At 38.1% G+C, this 17,444-nt stretch overlaps 1 protein-coding gene across 2 annotated transcripts in view; it reads right to left on the bottom strand.

Moving 5' to 3' along the window:
- Window positions 1-866: 866 nt before the first annotated feature.
- Window positions 867-17,444, bottom strand: part of pde2a (phosphodiesterase 2A) — a 184,284-nt gene continuing 167,706 nt past the window's right edge. For both annotated transcript variants that reach the window (XM_074679086.1, XM_074679087.1), the window contains exons 14-31: window positions 16,141-16,252; window positions 15,967-16,006; window positions 15,387-15,450; window positions 14,946-15,027; window positions 14,630-14,804; window positions 13,373-13,485; window positions 11,711-11,788; window positions 11,478-11,600; window positions 11,318-11,388; window positions 9,846-9,968; window positions 9,673-9,760; window positions 9,099-9,146; window positions 7,969-8,043; window positions 7,781-7,880; window positions 6,810-6,922; window positions 5,580-5,618; window positions 5,358-5,464; window positions 867-4,340 (exon numbers count right to left, since the gene is read on the bottom strand). In XM_074679086.1, coding sequence (XP_074535187.1) covers window positions 4,106-4,340; window positions 5,358-5,464; window positions 5,580-5,618; window positions 6,810-6,922; window positions 7,781-7,880; window positions 7,969-8,043; window positions 9,099-9,146; window positions 9,673-9,760; window positions 9,846-9,968; window positions 11,318-11,388; window positions 11,478-11,600; window positions 11,711-11,788; window positions 13,373-13,485; window positions 14,630-14,804; window positions 14,946-15,027; window positions 15,387-15,450; window positions 15,967-16,006; window positions 16,141-16,252 — 1,786 coding nt within the window. In that variant the 3' untranslated portion in view covers window positions 867-4,105. The remainder of the gene's footprint in view (window positions 4,341-5,357; window positions 5,465-5,579; window positions 5,619-6,809; window positions 6,923-7,780; window positions 7,881-7,968; window positions 8,044-9,098; window positions 9,147-9,672; window positions 9,761-9,845; window positions 9,969-11,317; window positions 11,389-11,477; window positions 11,601-11,710; window positions 11,789-13,372; window positions 13,486-14,629; window positions 14,805-14,945; window positions 15,028-15,386; window positions 15,451-15,966; window positions 16,007-16,140; window positions 16,253-17,444) is intronic.

Raw genomic sequence — 17,444 nt, 5'->3', positions numbered from 1 at the left:
GTTCAGCAGGAGTGTTTATAATTTACAGCTGTAGATTTCATTTAAGTAATTGTTTTTACACATTTTTGGTTGTAGTGGGGAACACATTTTTTGTCACTTAATTTGTGAAAGATGTTGTTTCATAATGAAATTACATCTGGAAGGAAGTTATTCAAACAGTACTTCATCTTGGCATCTAAAACTGATGAAAAGAATGTGGTGATTGGCGTGTTTCTTTTTAGGTGTATTTTTCTAAAGTTGAAGGGCTTCAAATAGGCCAAGCCATGGCTGCCTGGTTTATTTTGTTGTCATTTATCCATTATTTGCAGCCAAATGTATTACCCCTGTGAGAAAATCTTTTTCTTTGGCTGCACCTGTAAAACAGCCAGTTAGATTACAGGTAAATTCCCAATCTGATTGTTGAAACTGAAGGTCCTAAATCAGCCAAAGTAATTTGAATAAATCCAGAAATGAATCATTTTAGGCATTAATTCTGGAGCTCGGTAGAGGATCCTGGGCCCTCCTCCATAATGGTTAAGGGAAACATATTCACAAATACATTTTTTTAATGTAATTTTTAGTCTATTGGCTGTTTTCCAAAGAAAATATTTCAAGCAGTGCTCTCACAAAAAGATAAAAAAAACACAATTGAAGATAATTATACTTATAGAGATATGAGGATTTTGATTGCAGGGGAAGGAACAAACTGTGTTAAGTGTTATCCCCCACATGTTAATCTGTCTATGTTTATACAGAGTCACTAAATAGGATCAATCAACAAGGTTAATAGAGAAGCATTTGTGAAGACATAATCTGCGTTGCATAAAATGTTTACCTTGTCAACAATGTGTGGTGTCTTAGTGCACTTTAGAGAAATTGAACAAAGATTATTTCACAAGATTTATTCCAAGAAAGAAAAAAAAAATCATCCATTTGTCTTCTTGTCAAAAATGTCCTTGTTCATTACATCTGAAAAAGAACAAGACCACCAGCACTCAGAACTCAACAAAACAAATAATCAACAGATGGCTAGATTTAGTCCTAATGTATAAATTTCAGATTAATTTATGTTTTAATTTGTGGTGCAATATGATACTTATATCCAAAATACACAGATCATATTCTTTTAGCCGTCCGTCTAAAAGTTTCTGCTTGAGGTTGTTCAAAAATGGCATTAAAAAAAAGAGGAGAGAAATGTCACCACTTTAAATACATTACAGAATTGAAACACTTCCCATTTTAATAATGACAGACATTCAAATAACATTTTCTTTTAAAACTTTGATATTTACAGCAATTATATTTTTGCCACTTTTAACAGTTATCTCACAGGGGATCATTACAATGACATTACATCACAGGTTAGAGTCCCACTGCTCTGTGATGATGGAAAATATTGATAAGGTTCACACTTCCTGAATGATTCCTAATTTCAGACCTGGTCATAATGTATCAAGAAAAGTTTCCTGTGAATGCAGCCCTCGACTTCACTCACACACAAAGAAACATAAAAAAAAATCAAAGTTAAGTTTTTCACTTTGCAGCTTGACCAGGAAGTAGACAATGTTTGCTTGGCACATGTAGCCCTGACTCTAAAACAAACATAGAGGGACAGATACACACTCAGAAAAACTGTCCTAGGTCTTGACTCTCTAAAGCAGTTTAGGGTTAAATTACCACAGATATTAGTTTTTTTTTTTTTCAGTGAAATATATTGATCCCACTCCGATGCCTTTGGGAACTCAGAAGTAAAATAATAATTTAACAAGAGGGAATAGGTATTTACATAGGAATCTATGCAACATCACAGAGGCAGTCACTTCATATTGCACATGAAAAAGGCAGGTACGTATGAAAACAGTGGTTGAATAACAATTACAGAAATAGAAAACCCATATGTGAGAGAAAGCGTGTTAGAAAGAGAAAGAGAGAGTCCATGAAAATCAGTCCTTTATGTCCACTAAGGCAGATTAAACTGTTTCATCCAGACCTGCTAATGCATATCCTTCTGTTAGCATTACACATACAGCTAAACAATTCACTTTCCCCTATTAATGCATCCTCCTGAGACCCTTTTACGGAGAAATTATTTATCTAAATAATCTGAGTGTAATATTCTTTCACCTATTCTGGCTTTACTACTTTTATCAAAGCTGTGTGAAAGACATAATAATTTAAAAAACTCCAAAAGCTCTCTTGTGGTTTGCATTAAGGTTTGCACTAATCCCCCCCGCCTCCATCTATCCACTCATGGACTCTCCCTCTTTCACTCTCCAACACCTAACCTACCTGCAGTCCAGCGGTTTTCATTGCACTGCTTTCTCCTCACGGACCCATCCTAACTCTAACTCTGCAGCATGGGGGTATTAAAATTTGCAAGTTGAAACGGCATGTTGTAACAGAAAACCCCAGAGACACTGAAAACTCATTGATTCCTTTCTTATTGTGAGGCACAATCTGAGAACTTAACTCAAACTTTTTAAACATTTCCTTTGGGATGCAGCAAGAAAAAACGGTTGATACTTTCAAGAAAGAGTCATTTCTCTAATGGCTACATCTCTCGTTCCTTCTTGAACACTTTTTTTTGGAGTGTACTGAGACTGACAAAAGAAAAAAGCTGTTGTGTCTGCCTAAACGTCAACCTGATGGTTTTATACATCACAGAAAGCTGAAGAATGACATGACATCTGAGGTTTTCACACAGGAATATCACAAATATACATCTTCTGAGCGTGACGATCATTCAGTCAACACTTTGATACTCAAACTATGTCTATAACAAATATACAACATACATAACATACATACTAAACAGACTCTTTATTTCAATGTTCATATATTAAAAGCTCTAAGAAAGGCAGCAAAGATGCGCAATAAGGCAGATCCATATGACACACTCAGTGACACACACCATAAAACGCTCTACTCTGGCACATTTACACCAACGGATGAGATGGATCTCTTAAAGGGCTTCGGTTAATCTCTATCTAAATTTCTTTATGACAAAAATCTGTAATAATATATAAAAAAGGGGAAAACGAATTAAAATAAGATTGGTACAAAGAGGTTTGAAAGATTGCTCAACAAAATAATAAAAAAAAAAACTTTATCTGTGTGTAGATGCTAACTTAACTGATGGTATGAAGTCAATATGCAGAGGATGTGTGATGTGTGGGATGGTATGGCCGGTTGTCTTTAACTAGTGATTGTCAAATTTTCCCTTGAACCTGCAAGAAATGAAGTGAAGTCTAATCAATACTGGTGAGAGTTATGCAGCAGAGAAAGTGAATGATTTAAATATCTCTGTACAAATATATTGTAATGGATGACTTCAATATACCTCAAATATGTGAATACAAAGTCTTTTCTGATGGTAAAAAAATGGACTGCATTAAATTCTGATCCATGGAGGAACTGACAATGATGAAGAGGAGGAGAAATAACACACAGAACATGAGGTGTCAGCATGCATTCATTCAGAAACATCAGCTGAGGGACTATGGCAGCCACTTGTGTGTGAACAATGCTGAGCCATTTAAACCAATATAACCTATTATGACACATTTTACACAAAGTATAGCACTTTATCTCACTGTTACATATTGTAGAAGTCTTTTTTACCAAAACAATGAATTGTTTCTCTCTGTTGTGTCCAAACAGTATGTGCATGTACACGAGTGTGTGTGTGTGTGTGTGTGTGTGTGTGTGTGTGTGTGTGTGTGTGTGTGTGTGTGTGTGTGTGTATGTCTATGTGTATGTGTGCGTGTGTGTTGTTACAATCTTAATCAGGATCATTACTGTGTGAGTGAGCTTTTTGTAAAAACATGTTTTTATAGCATCACTGCTAAGGAATATAAAGTCACGGCCTTCTGCTTTCCTGAACTGGAGACACAAGCAACATGTAGCATCTATTCATTGAACCGGCTCTGATGGATCCACTCCTCTCACATCACTTGTCAGATTCAATTAATTTGAAACTTTGTCCTGTCCATTCCACATGGCCTGCTTGGCATCTAAGTGATTGACAGAAGAGAGACCTCTCCCTCTGAGGTCACTGAAAAATGTATCCTCAGCTCCTTTCTGGAGCACAGAAAACTTCAAGAAACCCATCAGCGGCCCTCAGGTGTCACTGACCCCTCCCTCCTTCTCCATCATCAAGGCAACCATTGAGGCAGTGGTCGTCGCTCCCGAACGCACCCTGGGACTGCAGCAGCTCGTATTCCTGGTCCAGGAAGTCTAGGCTGTTGTTGCTAGGTAACCCACGAATGGTGAACTTATGGGACACTTTGGTCCACTGCTCCCGATTTGCCGCCACTCTCTCGTACAGCTCAGTGGCCCCGGGTAACAGTTCAGAAAGCAGCCTGAAAGGACAGAGGAGCAGGGATTATACGTGAGCTAAGACACAAAGACGCTTTCATGTGATTTATTGCTCTTTAAAATTTTTATCGTCTCAACCTGAGAATCTGCTCTGATTTTTATAGTCACAGGAAAATGTCTTAATAGTTACAAACTAATAGCATACATTTGCTTTTATCTCTTAGTCAATGTGTTTGTTTCACGTTCAGGCTCTGTTTCACATGTGGTGAGCTGCAGTCCACGAAGCAGATATGCAAGACCTACATTTATGCACGATGCTGAAACGTCATGTCGGTCAGCACGCGGCAGAGTGAGTGGGGCAGGAAGTTTGAATAAACACTATGGTGATGGACTGAATTTAACAAAACTACAACAACAAACCGACGTAATGAGCGGAGACAAGCCTGGAGTCCAAATGTTAGAGGTTTTCAAAGTCAAGTAAAGACAACGTGAATTAAGATGAGATCATCACAGAGACTGGAAAACAATTTAATAGTTTAATAGAAATTCTCAGTCTCGTGATTCCAGCTGTCTGGAAGTCCATGTTGTGTACTGAAAGTGCAGCTGAAGGTGTTGATAAATGAGGTGGCACGGAGCCAAACTGCAGCGTAGATTAAAAATAATGGTCTAAAATAAGTTAACGCTGTAATTTATGATCTTGTTTGGCTTTTGCAGGTCATACAAAGGCATCTACTTTCATTCCAGTCTACAAAAGCTACCTGTAGTTATCACCTCATTAAGTTTAGATGGCACATATTTGAGCAGAGAGTTTATCTTATATCTGACAGAAACTAAACAGCACCTTTATTTAAGTGTACATGTGTTTCTGGCAATCTGTAATTTATCTTAACAACCTTTGTTTGGTTCTCCACTGCCACCTCGATCAAAAAGTTAAAATGTTAAAACATAGATGCCAGATTCTATTTTCATTTTTTTGTTAATCTAGAGAACAAGGTGCTGAAAGTCTCCTCCTGAGCTGAGTGCATGTGGTGCAGAGATCAGGCTGCTTTAGCTTCTCATACTTGTAAATAGGCATGGCAATATGTTCCATGAAGCTGATCTGTAGTTCTGGGATGTACGCCTTCTCCCTGTCCATCATCTCGCTGGGCCTGTTCCCCATGGCTTTTTCCTGCACACACACAGTCATATGATATAAACAATTATGAGTGATGAACTCACTGTTGTGAGTCACTTTCTACATAATTTCAAATGCCACTCGACAGATAGAATACAGTGACACATACCAGATCTCCTTGAGAGAAGAACTCTTTGTAGATTAGCTCCTGTAGAGGCAAAAAAGAAATACCCTTTATACCAGAAACAGTATATACTGCAACAGCTCTAATGAAGATTTACACAACTTGCGGTTTTGAAGCAGCAAATACAATCCAGTATATGTCATTAGGGAACAAGTACTTCAGTTTAAGAGTATCAAAAATTAAATTAAGCATAAAATAAGTCTAAACCAGGCGGGAAAGTGGTTTTCCACTAGACAGTATGTTACAGCACAACACAATGTGAACATAACCAGCTCAAACCAGTTTTATCGGAGTATTTGAACTGAGCTTTGATAAAAACTTTCTCATACAAATTAAACCATCTCTAATCAAACTCATTCGATTTTGTTTTTAGTTTTTGGTGTTGTTGCTGATTCTGTTTCAATCCCTAAACATTTCTGGAACTAACGCACAGACTGTGAAGCTGCAAGCCAGACCCCCCGATAAATGAAAATGGGGTTTTATTTCTGAGAGTAAGGATTACAGTGCATTTGCTGTCAGTGGTAGGTGTTTTGAGATTTAGGGTGTAGGATTTAGCACAAGGGTCAGGGGCCGGGTGTCAGAAAGGGGGTAAACCAAGATTAAACATAATCCTAAAATAGAGTGCAGTTTCACCAAATAGAGTATAATAGGATACAGACTGAAGGTTACTACCAGTTGTACACCTAAGCACCTCTCTATCTTCACTGTCCCAGAAAGAGGGGTAGCTTCACTCTACAGTACATGTCAGTGAGGAAGTGTTAGGAATTCAAATTAGGCACAAATACACTGTGAAAAAGTGAAACTACAGCCCTTACCTACAGTATAAATCAAAACTCCTGTTGGTGTTTGGTCTTGCAAAAAGCTGTTTACAATGACAGAGTAAAGCGCGGAACAACTATAATTACACCATTACTTTAACTGCTTTACTCTGGTGTTATATCTCATACTAATTACTAAAAATTAGTATCAGTTGTTGTTCACATTACAAGGGTAATTGGGCTAACACTGAAACACGAGAATGCACTGAAGTATATGAGTAAGATTTATACACAGTAATATATTGAGTCTCTGCTTCTGTAACTGTTCTACACTTGTTTAAATCTTTTTAACGAGTATGAAGAAAAATGGGCGTAAATTCACTAATGTGAATATACTTCTAAACACATAAAATAAATTTGTGGCTACTGTTGATTACGAATAAATGTATCAACTGACAGCAATCTTGCGTGTAGTTTTCCAGCCCTTAGTTTGGTCTGACAGGTCACATGATGTCATCAACAGGCACAGCAGCAGTGAACGGTGAGTTCGGCTTTTTGGGTTGTATCCATCTGAAAGAAATACATTCAAAATATTACTCTATACAAGTTGTTTTATAGACTAAAAAAAGAGGTAAATAGGATTTTAACATAAAGTATCTGACTAAATAACAAACCCTGTATCTACAAATATAGATTACTGATGGTAGGTGATGGAAGTCTGTGCATCAGGTGAGGAAGAAGTTATACATCAGTGCTTCTTTATATTGCATATTTTTACTCTTCTAGGCAGAGATATTTTTCTTTATTGTAAACTTTCACTCTGTACTTTTTCAGCCGTGATTGACAACTTAACACTGCGGTGTGAGGCAGTAGGTTACTCTGAAGCTTTAATGTCCTTGAATTGCTTTAACTACACAAAATTGATTCCACTGAGGAGACATCCACTCAGGATAACTTATAATTGGTTGCATTCAGGCGTAACAAACCGCTGGCCAGAAGGTTACAGCCAATTATATTACATAAGAGTGCAGAAAGCAACTGTCTCCTAAAACAGTAAATAGTCCAATGAAAGCAGCAGATGACAAAGAGTGGCACTGATAAATACCGCAGGTCTGACCTCGAATGTCTGCAAAAGGAAGTCACGCAACAGGAATTTAGATTGTATGAGAAGCAACAACAGAATGGGAAATGGTTTCATAATTGGGAAAATGTTAGTTTTGTTAGAAAGAATTTTAACATCAGTGAATGACCAGACAGATTTTTCTTTTTAATCGTTTGGGTTGCTGATAGTCATTTGCAAGAAAGGTAAAATTTTGCCTTATGCATGTCATTAATTTATATATAGCATCTGAACCAAGCCTCCTTTTTCAGTTTGAGGTAAAAATCAAGCACATCTAGAGATGTTTAAAATGATTAAACTGGCTGTACCATCGGCCATCTTCTGCAGGTCTTTGAAAATGCGGAGGTGGTGAGCCAGGTCTGTCGCCAGAATGATGTCTCTTATCAAATCCAGCATGCGCTGGTAGTCCTTTAGAAAACGACAAAATTAAGTTAAGATTGAAAATAAAAAGGAACGAGAATGTACTAATGTGTGTTCATCTTATGTTAGGTTGCACCTTTCTGTTGAACTTCTCAAAGATGTTGCAGCCGATGGTGTTCAGGATGGCGATGGCCTGGGCAAAGTGATGTCTCTGTCACAACAAAAAACAATTAGAAGAGAGGGATGATGGGAATCAATGTTTGTGCTCAAATAGTGCTTTTTTTGTATTTAAGTTTTTATTCAACGCAAAATTAAAACTTGTTTGGCAGCTAGACAAAGTTACATTCATTTTTCAGAAATAAGGAAAAACAGTAAAACAAGTATAACATGTTGTTGTCTGACCATTGTTATAAAATGTGGTAATAAAAAAAGAAAACAAAAACCTTTTTGAAGGCAAATTAAAAGAAAGATAAAATAAAATAAATTAATTAAAAAACAACTTTGGTATCAAAAATTAGAATGAAAATAAGAACTTTGCATTTACATTAACATGGATGTCGTCATCTAATTTCTTATGGACATTTTTGCACTTTCTATACTCTTTCTTACTTTTGTTTTCTTAAATGCTGCGGTGACTCCTGAATTTCCCCTCGGGGATAAATAAAGTATTTTCTATTCTATTTTCTATTCTATTCTATTCTATGTCTATGCCCCTTCCCACACAAAATGAAAAATCTTTTCAAGTACATACCCTCAATCTCAATCACAGTAACCAAATTGTGCTTTTAAATAAATGTTAAGTTGTCAGAAGAGAAGAAAATGTATGTTCTTCCCATGGAACGAACATGAGCACAAGGATTCAGTTTGATTTTGGCCACTAGATGTTGCACAAGCGCAAAACACCGTGGTGACACCCACAGAGTGGTGAGGTGTAGTAAGCAGGGGGAGACATGTGAAAATTAGAACTTTGTATTCTTTCTCTGAAAAGTTGAATGTCATAGTTTGATAATTCATTAAATGTTTAAAATCAAGGATTAATAAATGTCATTTTCATGGAAGAAAACTAAAGACAAAATATCACATACAATATGCACAAGATGAGCACATTTCTATGCTTTCCCTAATGTGTAAGTTTTAAAGTTTTTAGATGGTTGTGGTTGTGGAAGAAGTATCTGAGAACTCTTGGTTTGTTTAGTGCGCAGTTATTTAATGGCTCTATGTCAGCCCTCCACATCCCTGATGTGATGTAACGAGCTGTGAGTTTACCTCCATCACAGATCCCTCTGAGCTGTACAGAGCAGCCAGCACAGATTGCTGAAAATAGAAACAGGCAAACAAATGAAACACAACGCTGTCAGTGCACATACTCTATTGATTTAAATGAGAAACATTATTTCCCAAAATGCTTTGTTCTCCTTAACTTCACATGTCTTAGTATAAGTCTCTGAGAGGAAGAAAATAAAAAGGTGAGAGGATGATATCTGTTATTGTGAAATGACAGAGAGAGTGTGTGTGCGTGTGTGTCTGGGCGTGTGTTTGGTCTCTGTGTCAATTAAGAGCTGGAGAGTTACGCATGATTAGAGCGAAGCAGTGCAACATGTCTCTAATCATAACGACATCCAGTGTCTCACTGGGGCAAATTGATGCAAGCACAGACTGTGATATCACCATGAGACACCTGGAGCCTGGATTTCTTGATATGCTCTTGTCTGAGGATCTGAAAGCCAGATTTGAGTTTGCATTTTAAAAAGCCAAGGTGAAGCTCTGCTCTACTGCACTCTACGTGTTCAGGAGGTCTAATGTTTTCAGTCTCTAAGAAAAACATGTTGTGTGCACTCACTGAGGCGACTTGGAAAGAGTTGTTGGTGCCACGGTGGTCCAGGTCATGGCACATACAGGAGACAAAGAGAGCTAGAATCTCTATATCCCTAAAAGAAAGAGAAAGAGAAGAAGGCCTTTCAGTTTTTTTTCTTAGTTGTTATTTTTATTAAGAGTAAAATTGTTGAGACTTACTCGAGGTAGTTGGACAGCCCTAGGTTTTTGTAGAGCAGGTAGCAAAAGTGAGAAACGGAGAAGGCATGCATCCAGTTGTGATAGGGAGGGTCCCTGTAGCCTTTCTTTACCATCAGACAGAATCTGACAACAGAGCAACAACTTTAATATCTGCAGCACAAAATCCAACTAGATTCCAAAACTGCTTAACCTCAATTAAGGGCCAGAATATTGAGTGTGTACAGTCATATAAATACCTCATCGATTCAAAACTTTGCTTTGAAGCCAACTGTGAAGCAGTGTGTAAGAAGGCTCAGCAGCGTTTATATTGTTTAAAGAAACTGTCTCATTTTCATATTGATAGAACATTAATGGCTATGTTCTATTGTGCTTTTATTGAGTCAGTGTTGTCTTTTTCCTTGGTGTCCTGGTTCAACCATACGTCTTTAAAGGACAAAAATTCCTTGAGTCTTGTAGTGAAGTGGGCAAGTTGTCTCATTGGGGAGCCTCAGCTCTATCCAGCATCCCTGTACATTAACCAGTTACAGAGGATTGCAAACTCTGCTTCAAGTGATGACTCCCACCCTCGTCACAGTGAATTCCAGCTTCTCACCTCTAGGCGGCGGTATATTGTTCCAAAGTGCAGAACCAAGCGGTACAAAAATAGTTTTGTCCCTGCTGCTATTGCTGAGCTGAATAAATTGTAGCCTATTAGCACACAAGTAATTATCTATTCATGCACTTGCACTCTCTTCTACCTGCGCTTTTACTTATTCTTTTAGATTTTTATTCTTTTAACTTTGATCTTGAAGGAGGTTGCCTCTGCAACCAACACCCGTACTTTCTGCTGTGACGATAAAACATAGAGCACTTTAATAACACTAAATGTTTTATGTTCAATGTTTACTTTTTAATATCTTGTCTTTGGTGTTTTATAATTGTGTGATGTTGATCTCACGTACTGCAAAACAAATCTACCTACGGGTTCAAATAAAGTAACCTGACCTGACCTGATGTGACACCAGCAGCCATGTCAACGAGTACATTTATATGACGTATCAACCTTTTCTTTTTTTTGGTAGAAACCACTACAACAAAGAGTTTTTTTAGGAAGGTTTCTCCCCCTTAAACATTTTGTGCACTGCTGATCATCCAAATACAACATTTGTAAAATTCCATAACCTCTTTATCTAGAGTAATCTGGGTTTCAAAACCAACTGTTCAGGGCGAGGTCAATCAAAACTATCTCCATCCCTGAAGAACTAAAAGATTGTGCTCTCTCATTCTTTAAAATGGTTGACAAAAACGTAATCACAACAAGAAAGAGGGTTTAAAAAAAGGGTACCTCACAAAAACAACAGTTAAAAAAGCATATGAAAAATAACAAATGTAAAGCAAATCAGTTTACTTTGCATCCAACTGTAAAGAAACTGCAGAAAACACGTGAACAGGCGCTCTGAGAATCAGTATAATATCAATCAGTTGAGTCATACCTAGCGAGCGTGTGCAGGTCGATCTTGTATCTGTTGATGAAGCCCATGTCTTCAAACATGCTGAGGACACACTGTAAACACAAATCACAAAATCAGATACATCATCTCAGTTTCCTTACTTTTCTCTGTCTCACTTGTTCACTCATCTTCTGTCCCTTACCAAAGGCGTGCTGTCATCAGGCAGGGAGCGTGGCATGTATGTGAACTCTGCAAAACACGAGTGGATCTCCGTCACAGGTTCGATCCCTGAGACCAGCAGCTTAGACACCTCTTCCTCTGAAACCTGCGACATACACATACTGAATCATATTGAGTGGATAATATTGACAGTGTCAGTAAACACAACACGTCTGTGTGCATAAGTGTGTGTGTGATGCACAAATATGGTTTTACCTTCATATGGTACATCATCATCTCGTTGGCTAGGTGGGACCTGAACTGGGCTTCATGGACTTTCTTGTACAGCAGAGACTGTGAAAATGAACAGTTTGTTTTAGTGCTAACACTTTGAACCAGATCAGGTCAAAGTTTTGTGGCAAAATGTGACAACAACCTTTAGCAATGATTGGATTTCAGTGCACTTAATGTGGTTTGTGCTTTATTAAAATCAAAACAAAACTGAGTAACAAGCTGTGATAAATAATGCATGTGATCGCCTTTAATGATTAATGATCAGCATAGGAGCCAATTATTTTTCTAATCAAGTATAGTTATGGTTTGTCAGTAACTTCTGAGTACCTGCAGTTATGCAAAGGTCAAACACTATGTGAGCTACTTAACATGAAACTGAATCAGAAGTGTTAATGAAAACATCCTCACAGTGAGTTTGTGACACTCTGTATCAGCTGTGATCAACTTTTTTTTCTCTCTCCACCTTTTTTCTACGGTGTAGCTCAATACTTATGACATATAGTGTAAAGGACCCCCTGGTATATGTTATTCTAATAAAATACATCAGTTATTTATGAATCAAGTTCACGTTAAAATTATTCAGATCAGTTGCACGAGTACCAGGGGGCATCGTTAGAGGGACAAGAATCAGTTGAGTAACAGAGTGAATCAGTTTCAAGCAATAATCCAGCTACATTCTAGTTTAGATTAAAGAGGCCTGCAATAATGGGAATTATGAAATTTATAGTCTCATATATCATACATCACAAAACCTTGAACGCTGCATGAAAACCTATGATCTAAGATCGCTGATGTTGGGTGGTTGTAGATGCTGATGGATTTGCAAAAAGGAGAAAAATTTTCAGTGGCAGTGTGGGTGATGAAAACAAAATGTAGTGTAGCCGTGTCTCTTTATACATCATCTCTATCATCATCTTCCTGTGCTGAATACACCAGAGCACAGCTAAAAAATCTGTGCGTTAATGGGTTTGCAGCTGTCATGCAATGCCTATATACTGCACCACAAAAGCCACTCAGTTTTATCACAGACTGAATCTCTTTAAATTTCCCTCGAGACTTTCCTCCACACTGCCTTTTTGCTCCTGCTGAACCGAGCCCACTTTGCCAGACTGGATCGATGTCTGTAACAGCCCTAACGACAGACCTACCTCACCATTTAAAGGAGGAGGAGACTCTCTAATGACAGATGTACTGTACATGCTTCACTTTATTCCTCTCTGTGGCGTCCAATTAAAATAATGACTATAAAGGGGCATGCAGGGGGAGATTATACACATAAGTTTTATGGAGATATGTTTGAAATGAGGCTACGTAATGAACGTTAAGAGCGCATGAAGATAAGTGTGCAGCTTCAGAGGTTCATGTTTTTTTCCAATGGCGCTAACAGAAAAAATATGAGAAGCAATAGAAGCTGTTCTCTGTTGTAAAGTGAGATGTTGTTAATTAATTTGCCGCTGATTATGTTAAGCTGACAGTTGCTAAGTTGTTTGTGTTTTACCATCATGTGAGCTAATTCCTGATTAATGTAGATTTTATACTCTTGTGATGACAGTATTCAATTAGCAAACAAAGGGTTTGTAGCCATACGTCACAACAAATGTTTTTTAATCCACGCTATTTCTTTAATTAGTAGAAGAGACTTACATGGGCAATACTGATCCCACAGTAGATGGAGAAGGCTGTTGCCAGGTCCTCATCGAAGCGATTGAACCACGGCCCGTTCATTTTGTTCACTAACTCAGCCACCCCGATCACCTCTGGAAGCAGGAGGATTGAGAAAGAGAAATGCGACAAAAGTAACAAAGAAAGAGGGAAGGAAAGAGGAAAAGGTGAGATATTGAGGGAGACAATGATTTTAGAAAGGGAAGGGTGGAGAGGTGAAGAGAAGGAAGGAGGGAGAGAAAGCAGGAGATGATGAAAATTGGAGAGTGGGAGAAGAAAGTCAAGGGTGAGAAAATGAGGCACAGAATGTAAAAGTACTGAACAACAGTGTGAATCAAATGTGTCTCTAATTAATTTCACACTGCAGCTGAACTTAATCGGACATATAAAAGATCTGAGGTTTTCTGTATGGAGACAAATGATAAGAACTATCCCTGATTTGATGCAGCAAAAGTTTAATTCATTATCCGAGTCTCTTTTCTGTGATTCTGAGTTCAGAGCAGGCAGGAGCTGTTTGCTTTCTACAGCGCACTTGATGCACTTTAACATTTAGGAGTGAAAAAATGTGCTGTTATTTTGAAAACCTGTGCTGTTTTAAAAAAAGAGTGCCTGGATGAAGCTTTCTTTTCAAAAACAAATATAAGTAACAGGTCTGACACACCAGTCTTATAAAAGATCTGACATCACAGAAGACTTTGAGTTAGTGTTATGTGCTTGAAGAACAGCTGATGTATTTTTTGCACACTATTGGATATTGTTAGGAGGAGTGAGCACTGTCTGATAAATAGCATGCTTCCTTACATTACGTTAGATTGTTTTCACACTAATAGTCCAAAGGTCACTCATGTTTTTGTGCGAGACTCTGTTCGGGAACTGTGGAAGAAATCTTTAAGTTGAAAAGTACTGAGACGTTTTGCTTCGTTCACTTCTGATGATTTTTCAAATGGTTGTATCTGTTCAATATATTTTATTGTATTTTTTTGACATTTCTGTGGGTTTAGTGAAATTGTTTCCTAATTGGGTTGTTGTTTTTCTGTTAGCTGTCAGATTATTGGTTTATTAGTCTGCTGCAAAGCTATCTAAATGACATGAACTGAACCTGATTATGAAAAATCCTAAAGATATAAAGTTAATTTATGTTAAACTACAGGGGTTTTGCACCTTATGACTTCTTGTGAGTGTGCCCTCAGTAAATACTGTGTGTGTAAATGTGTGTGTCTGCACAAGTCACTGTGTTACCATTGTTCTCGTCTTTGATGGGGAAGCAGAGGATGTTGCGGGTCCTGAAGCCAGTGCTGTCATCCACGCCACGGTAGAAGAGAGGGTGGGAGTAGGCGTCCTTAATGTTTAAGATCTGACCGGTGGTGGCCACATGACCTGCAATACCCTGATCTGCCGGGATACGAAACTCCTTCTGCACTCAAGTGCGCACAAACACACACACACATACACACAAAAAATTACTGTCATGAATAGACACAATTTTTTTTGGCGTAGTAATTGACAGAAGATTCAAACAGAAATGATGAGCATGTGCGTTAAAATATGACTGTACCTCTTCATCACTAACCACGCCCCCATCAAACACTTTGGCCACCAACTCATGACTGACACGATCGAGCAGGAACACTGAACAGCTAATGAAAAAACACAGAGGAACACATCAGAGGGAGAAGGATGAAAAAATGAGAGCAGTTTAAGTCGTGTCACCTCAGGTCATTTTATGACCTTAATTAAAATGCAGCAAGTCAGTTAAAGAGCAAATTGCCATGATTGCCTTTTAAAAATGAAGCTAATGGTGCACGCACATGCACACACACACACACACACACACACACACACACACACACACACACACACACACACACACACACACACACACACACACACACACACACACACACACACACACACACACACACACACACACACACGCACACCTTCTCTTTGACACACACACTGTAGCATCACTTTGAAGATGAATCAGAGGGCTTACATCTCAGCATCACTGAGGTTCCTGGCCTCCACTATAATTTCCTGTAACAGCACTGACACATCATCTGAAAGAATTAGAGACAGACGGACAGAGAGAAAGGGTGAGAGAGGAAATTAAAGGAATACAGCAAAAAGCCTGTATAGACAGGAACACAGATTACACTGTGAGCATTGGTGGATCAGCTGAACACGCTGATAAGAGCTTTTGTAATCAAGCGACCTGCACACTGCGAGGCAATTTGTTCTAGCAGTGGATCAATTCTTTGTGCCCACATCATGATGAATCATCAATGACTTCTTCTGCCGTTGGTGCTCACTGTTAGATAAGAATCCAAACGCCTCGGCGTAATTGTAGGGTAGAGAGGTGGAGCCGTGGTTTTAAACGGCATTTTGATTTGATGGTTATGATCCGGGCTGTTATCACCTTGTGGGTCGGTGATTTCTCATTCAATTACTAGCACCATTCGTTTCATGTGGTGATCATTTAAATGTTGACCATTAAAACAAATTGGATGGTGATGGCTTGCAACATACAGATTCACAGACAGACAGACAAACGGACAGAAGGAGAGAAAACTTACCCAAGTGTGTAAAGAGATTCTTGGCCACTTGTAAGAGCGCCTGTGTGGAGAAACAGAGCAAAAAGGTCTTTAAAAAGTACCTTAATAAATATTAATGTGAAGCATGTGTGTCAGTTAGTGTGTTTATGTGTATGGGTCAACCTGTAGTGTAGTGTGTGTTTGCATGTGAAGTACCTGGCACTCCACTTTGAGTTTCTGTTCTTTCTGAAAGGCCAAAGTTGAAGTAAGAACTGTTGAAGTGTAGCAGAAACAGTGCTGGATGGCATGCTCATCTGCCTCTGTGTGTCTGCAGTAAGTGAGGAAACACACACACACACACACACACACACACACACACACACACACACACACACACACACACACACACACACACACACACACACAGATACATTATTATATTAAACTGAATTGAGGCAGAGCTGGTAGGCTGCTTGAGTGCTTTGAGTATTTCTCATGAGCATGTAAAGAAATTCTGAATCCTCAAAGAGTAGAGATCTTTCTTCATTTATTGAACATAAACTTGGTTGGTTCCTTTTTTATAGCTTTTTAATCACAATTGTTTTTCACTTGAAGCGTTATGCTAAAATAAACATGCACAATTTTTCCATAGTCAAAGTAACAATGTCTTCAACATGACAAAACTTGTTTTGACATAAAATCATCTGTACAAATATTCAAACTATGATAGAGTAAGTGTAGTGAAATGTTATACTTTTATAGTTAAGGGTGAACTTCTTTATGTGCATTGGAAAAACATTTGAAAGTTCAGACTGTTATAATAATTAAAGTATTTCTTTTTAATTAATTGAAATTACTTAGTTGCTTCTCCAAAAACAAAAACATAAAAAAACTATTGCATAAAGAATTGTTGAAAAAAGTTTTAAAGTGAATTCAGAATTCACTCTTGTCTTACGTCTGAGTGATTGGAAGCAGAATAATGCTCTGGCTCCTGCAGGTGCTTAATGTGTCCATCACTCTCCTTTAAAATTAAATGATGCGATAACTTGACAGCATTTAGCAGCCAAATGAAGACTGATGAATCAAATTATCTGCTGTGACCTCAGTAATGCCAATAATTGCCTGCAGTTACCACCAACTGCCTAAAGAGGGCAGTGGTACATTATGGTGTTGATGTCAGGAGTTTGCGTGTAGCTTCAGGGCTTTACTGCCCTGAGTTTAATCTTTCAGGTATCCTGGTGAAAGACAGCAGGATTTTTTACTGGGCATGGTAAAGGCCTGAGAAGTTCTCTCTCAGAAAGCAATTAAGTTTACTTTCCCACAAGAGGTAGAAATCCTCTGTGAGTGACATTCAGCAATGACTTCAGGAAAAGCAAGGCTGGAGATGTTCTGTAGATGTTCCAGCTAGTTAGTCAAACACAAGAGAAAACAGTCTCTATTTCTGCAGCTGGCATGAAAATTTGCTGGTGTCCATTTCAAAGGACCAGAAGTTGGATCCATGCAAAAAAAAAATTAAAAAA

Source organism: Halichoeres trimaculatus, unplaced genomic scaffold, assembly GCF_033239565.1.
Source record: "Halichoeres trimaculatus isolate MK-OKI-2021-1 unplaced genomic scaffold, fHalTri1.1 fHalTri1_scaffold_9, whole genome shotgun sequence".
Classification (NCBI taxonomy): domain Eukaryota; kingdom Metazoa; phylum Chordata; class Actinopteri; order Labriformes; family Labridae; genus Halichoeres; species Halichoeres trimaculatus.
Note: the sequence above shows the minus strand (reverse complement) of the source record. Positions and strands in the feature narration are given on the sequence as shown.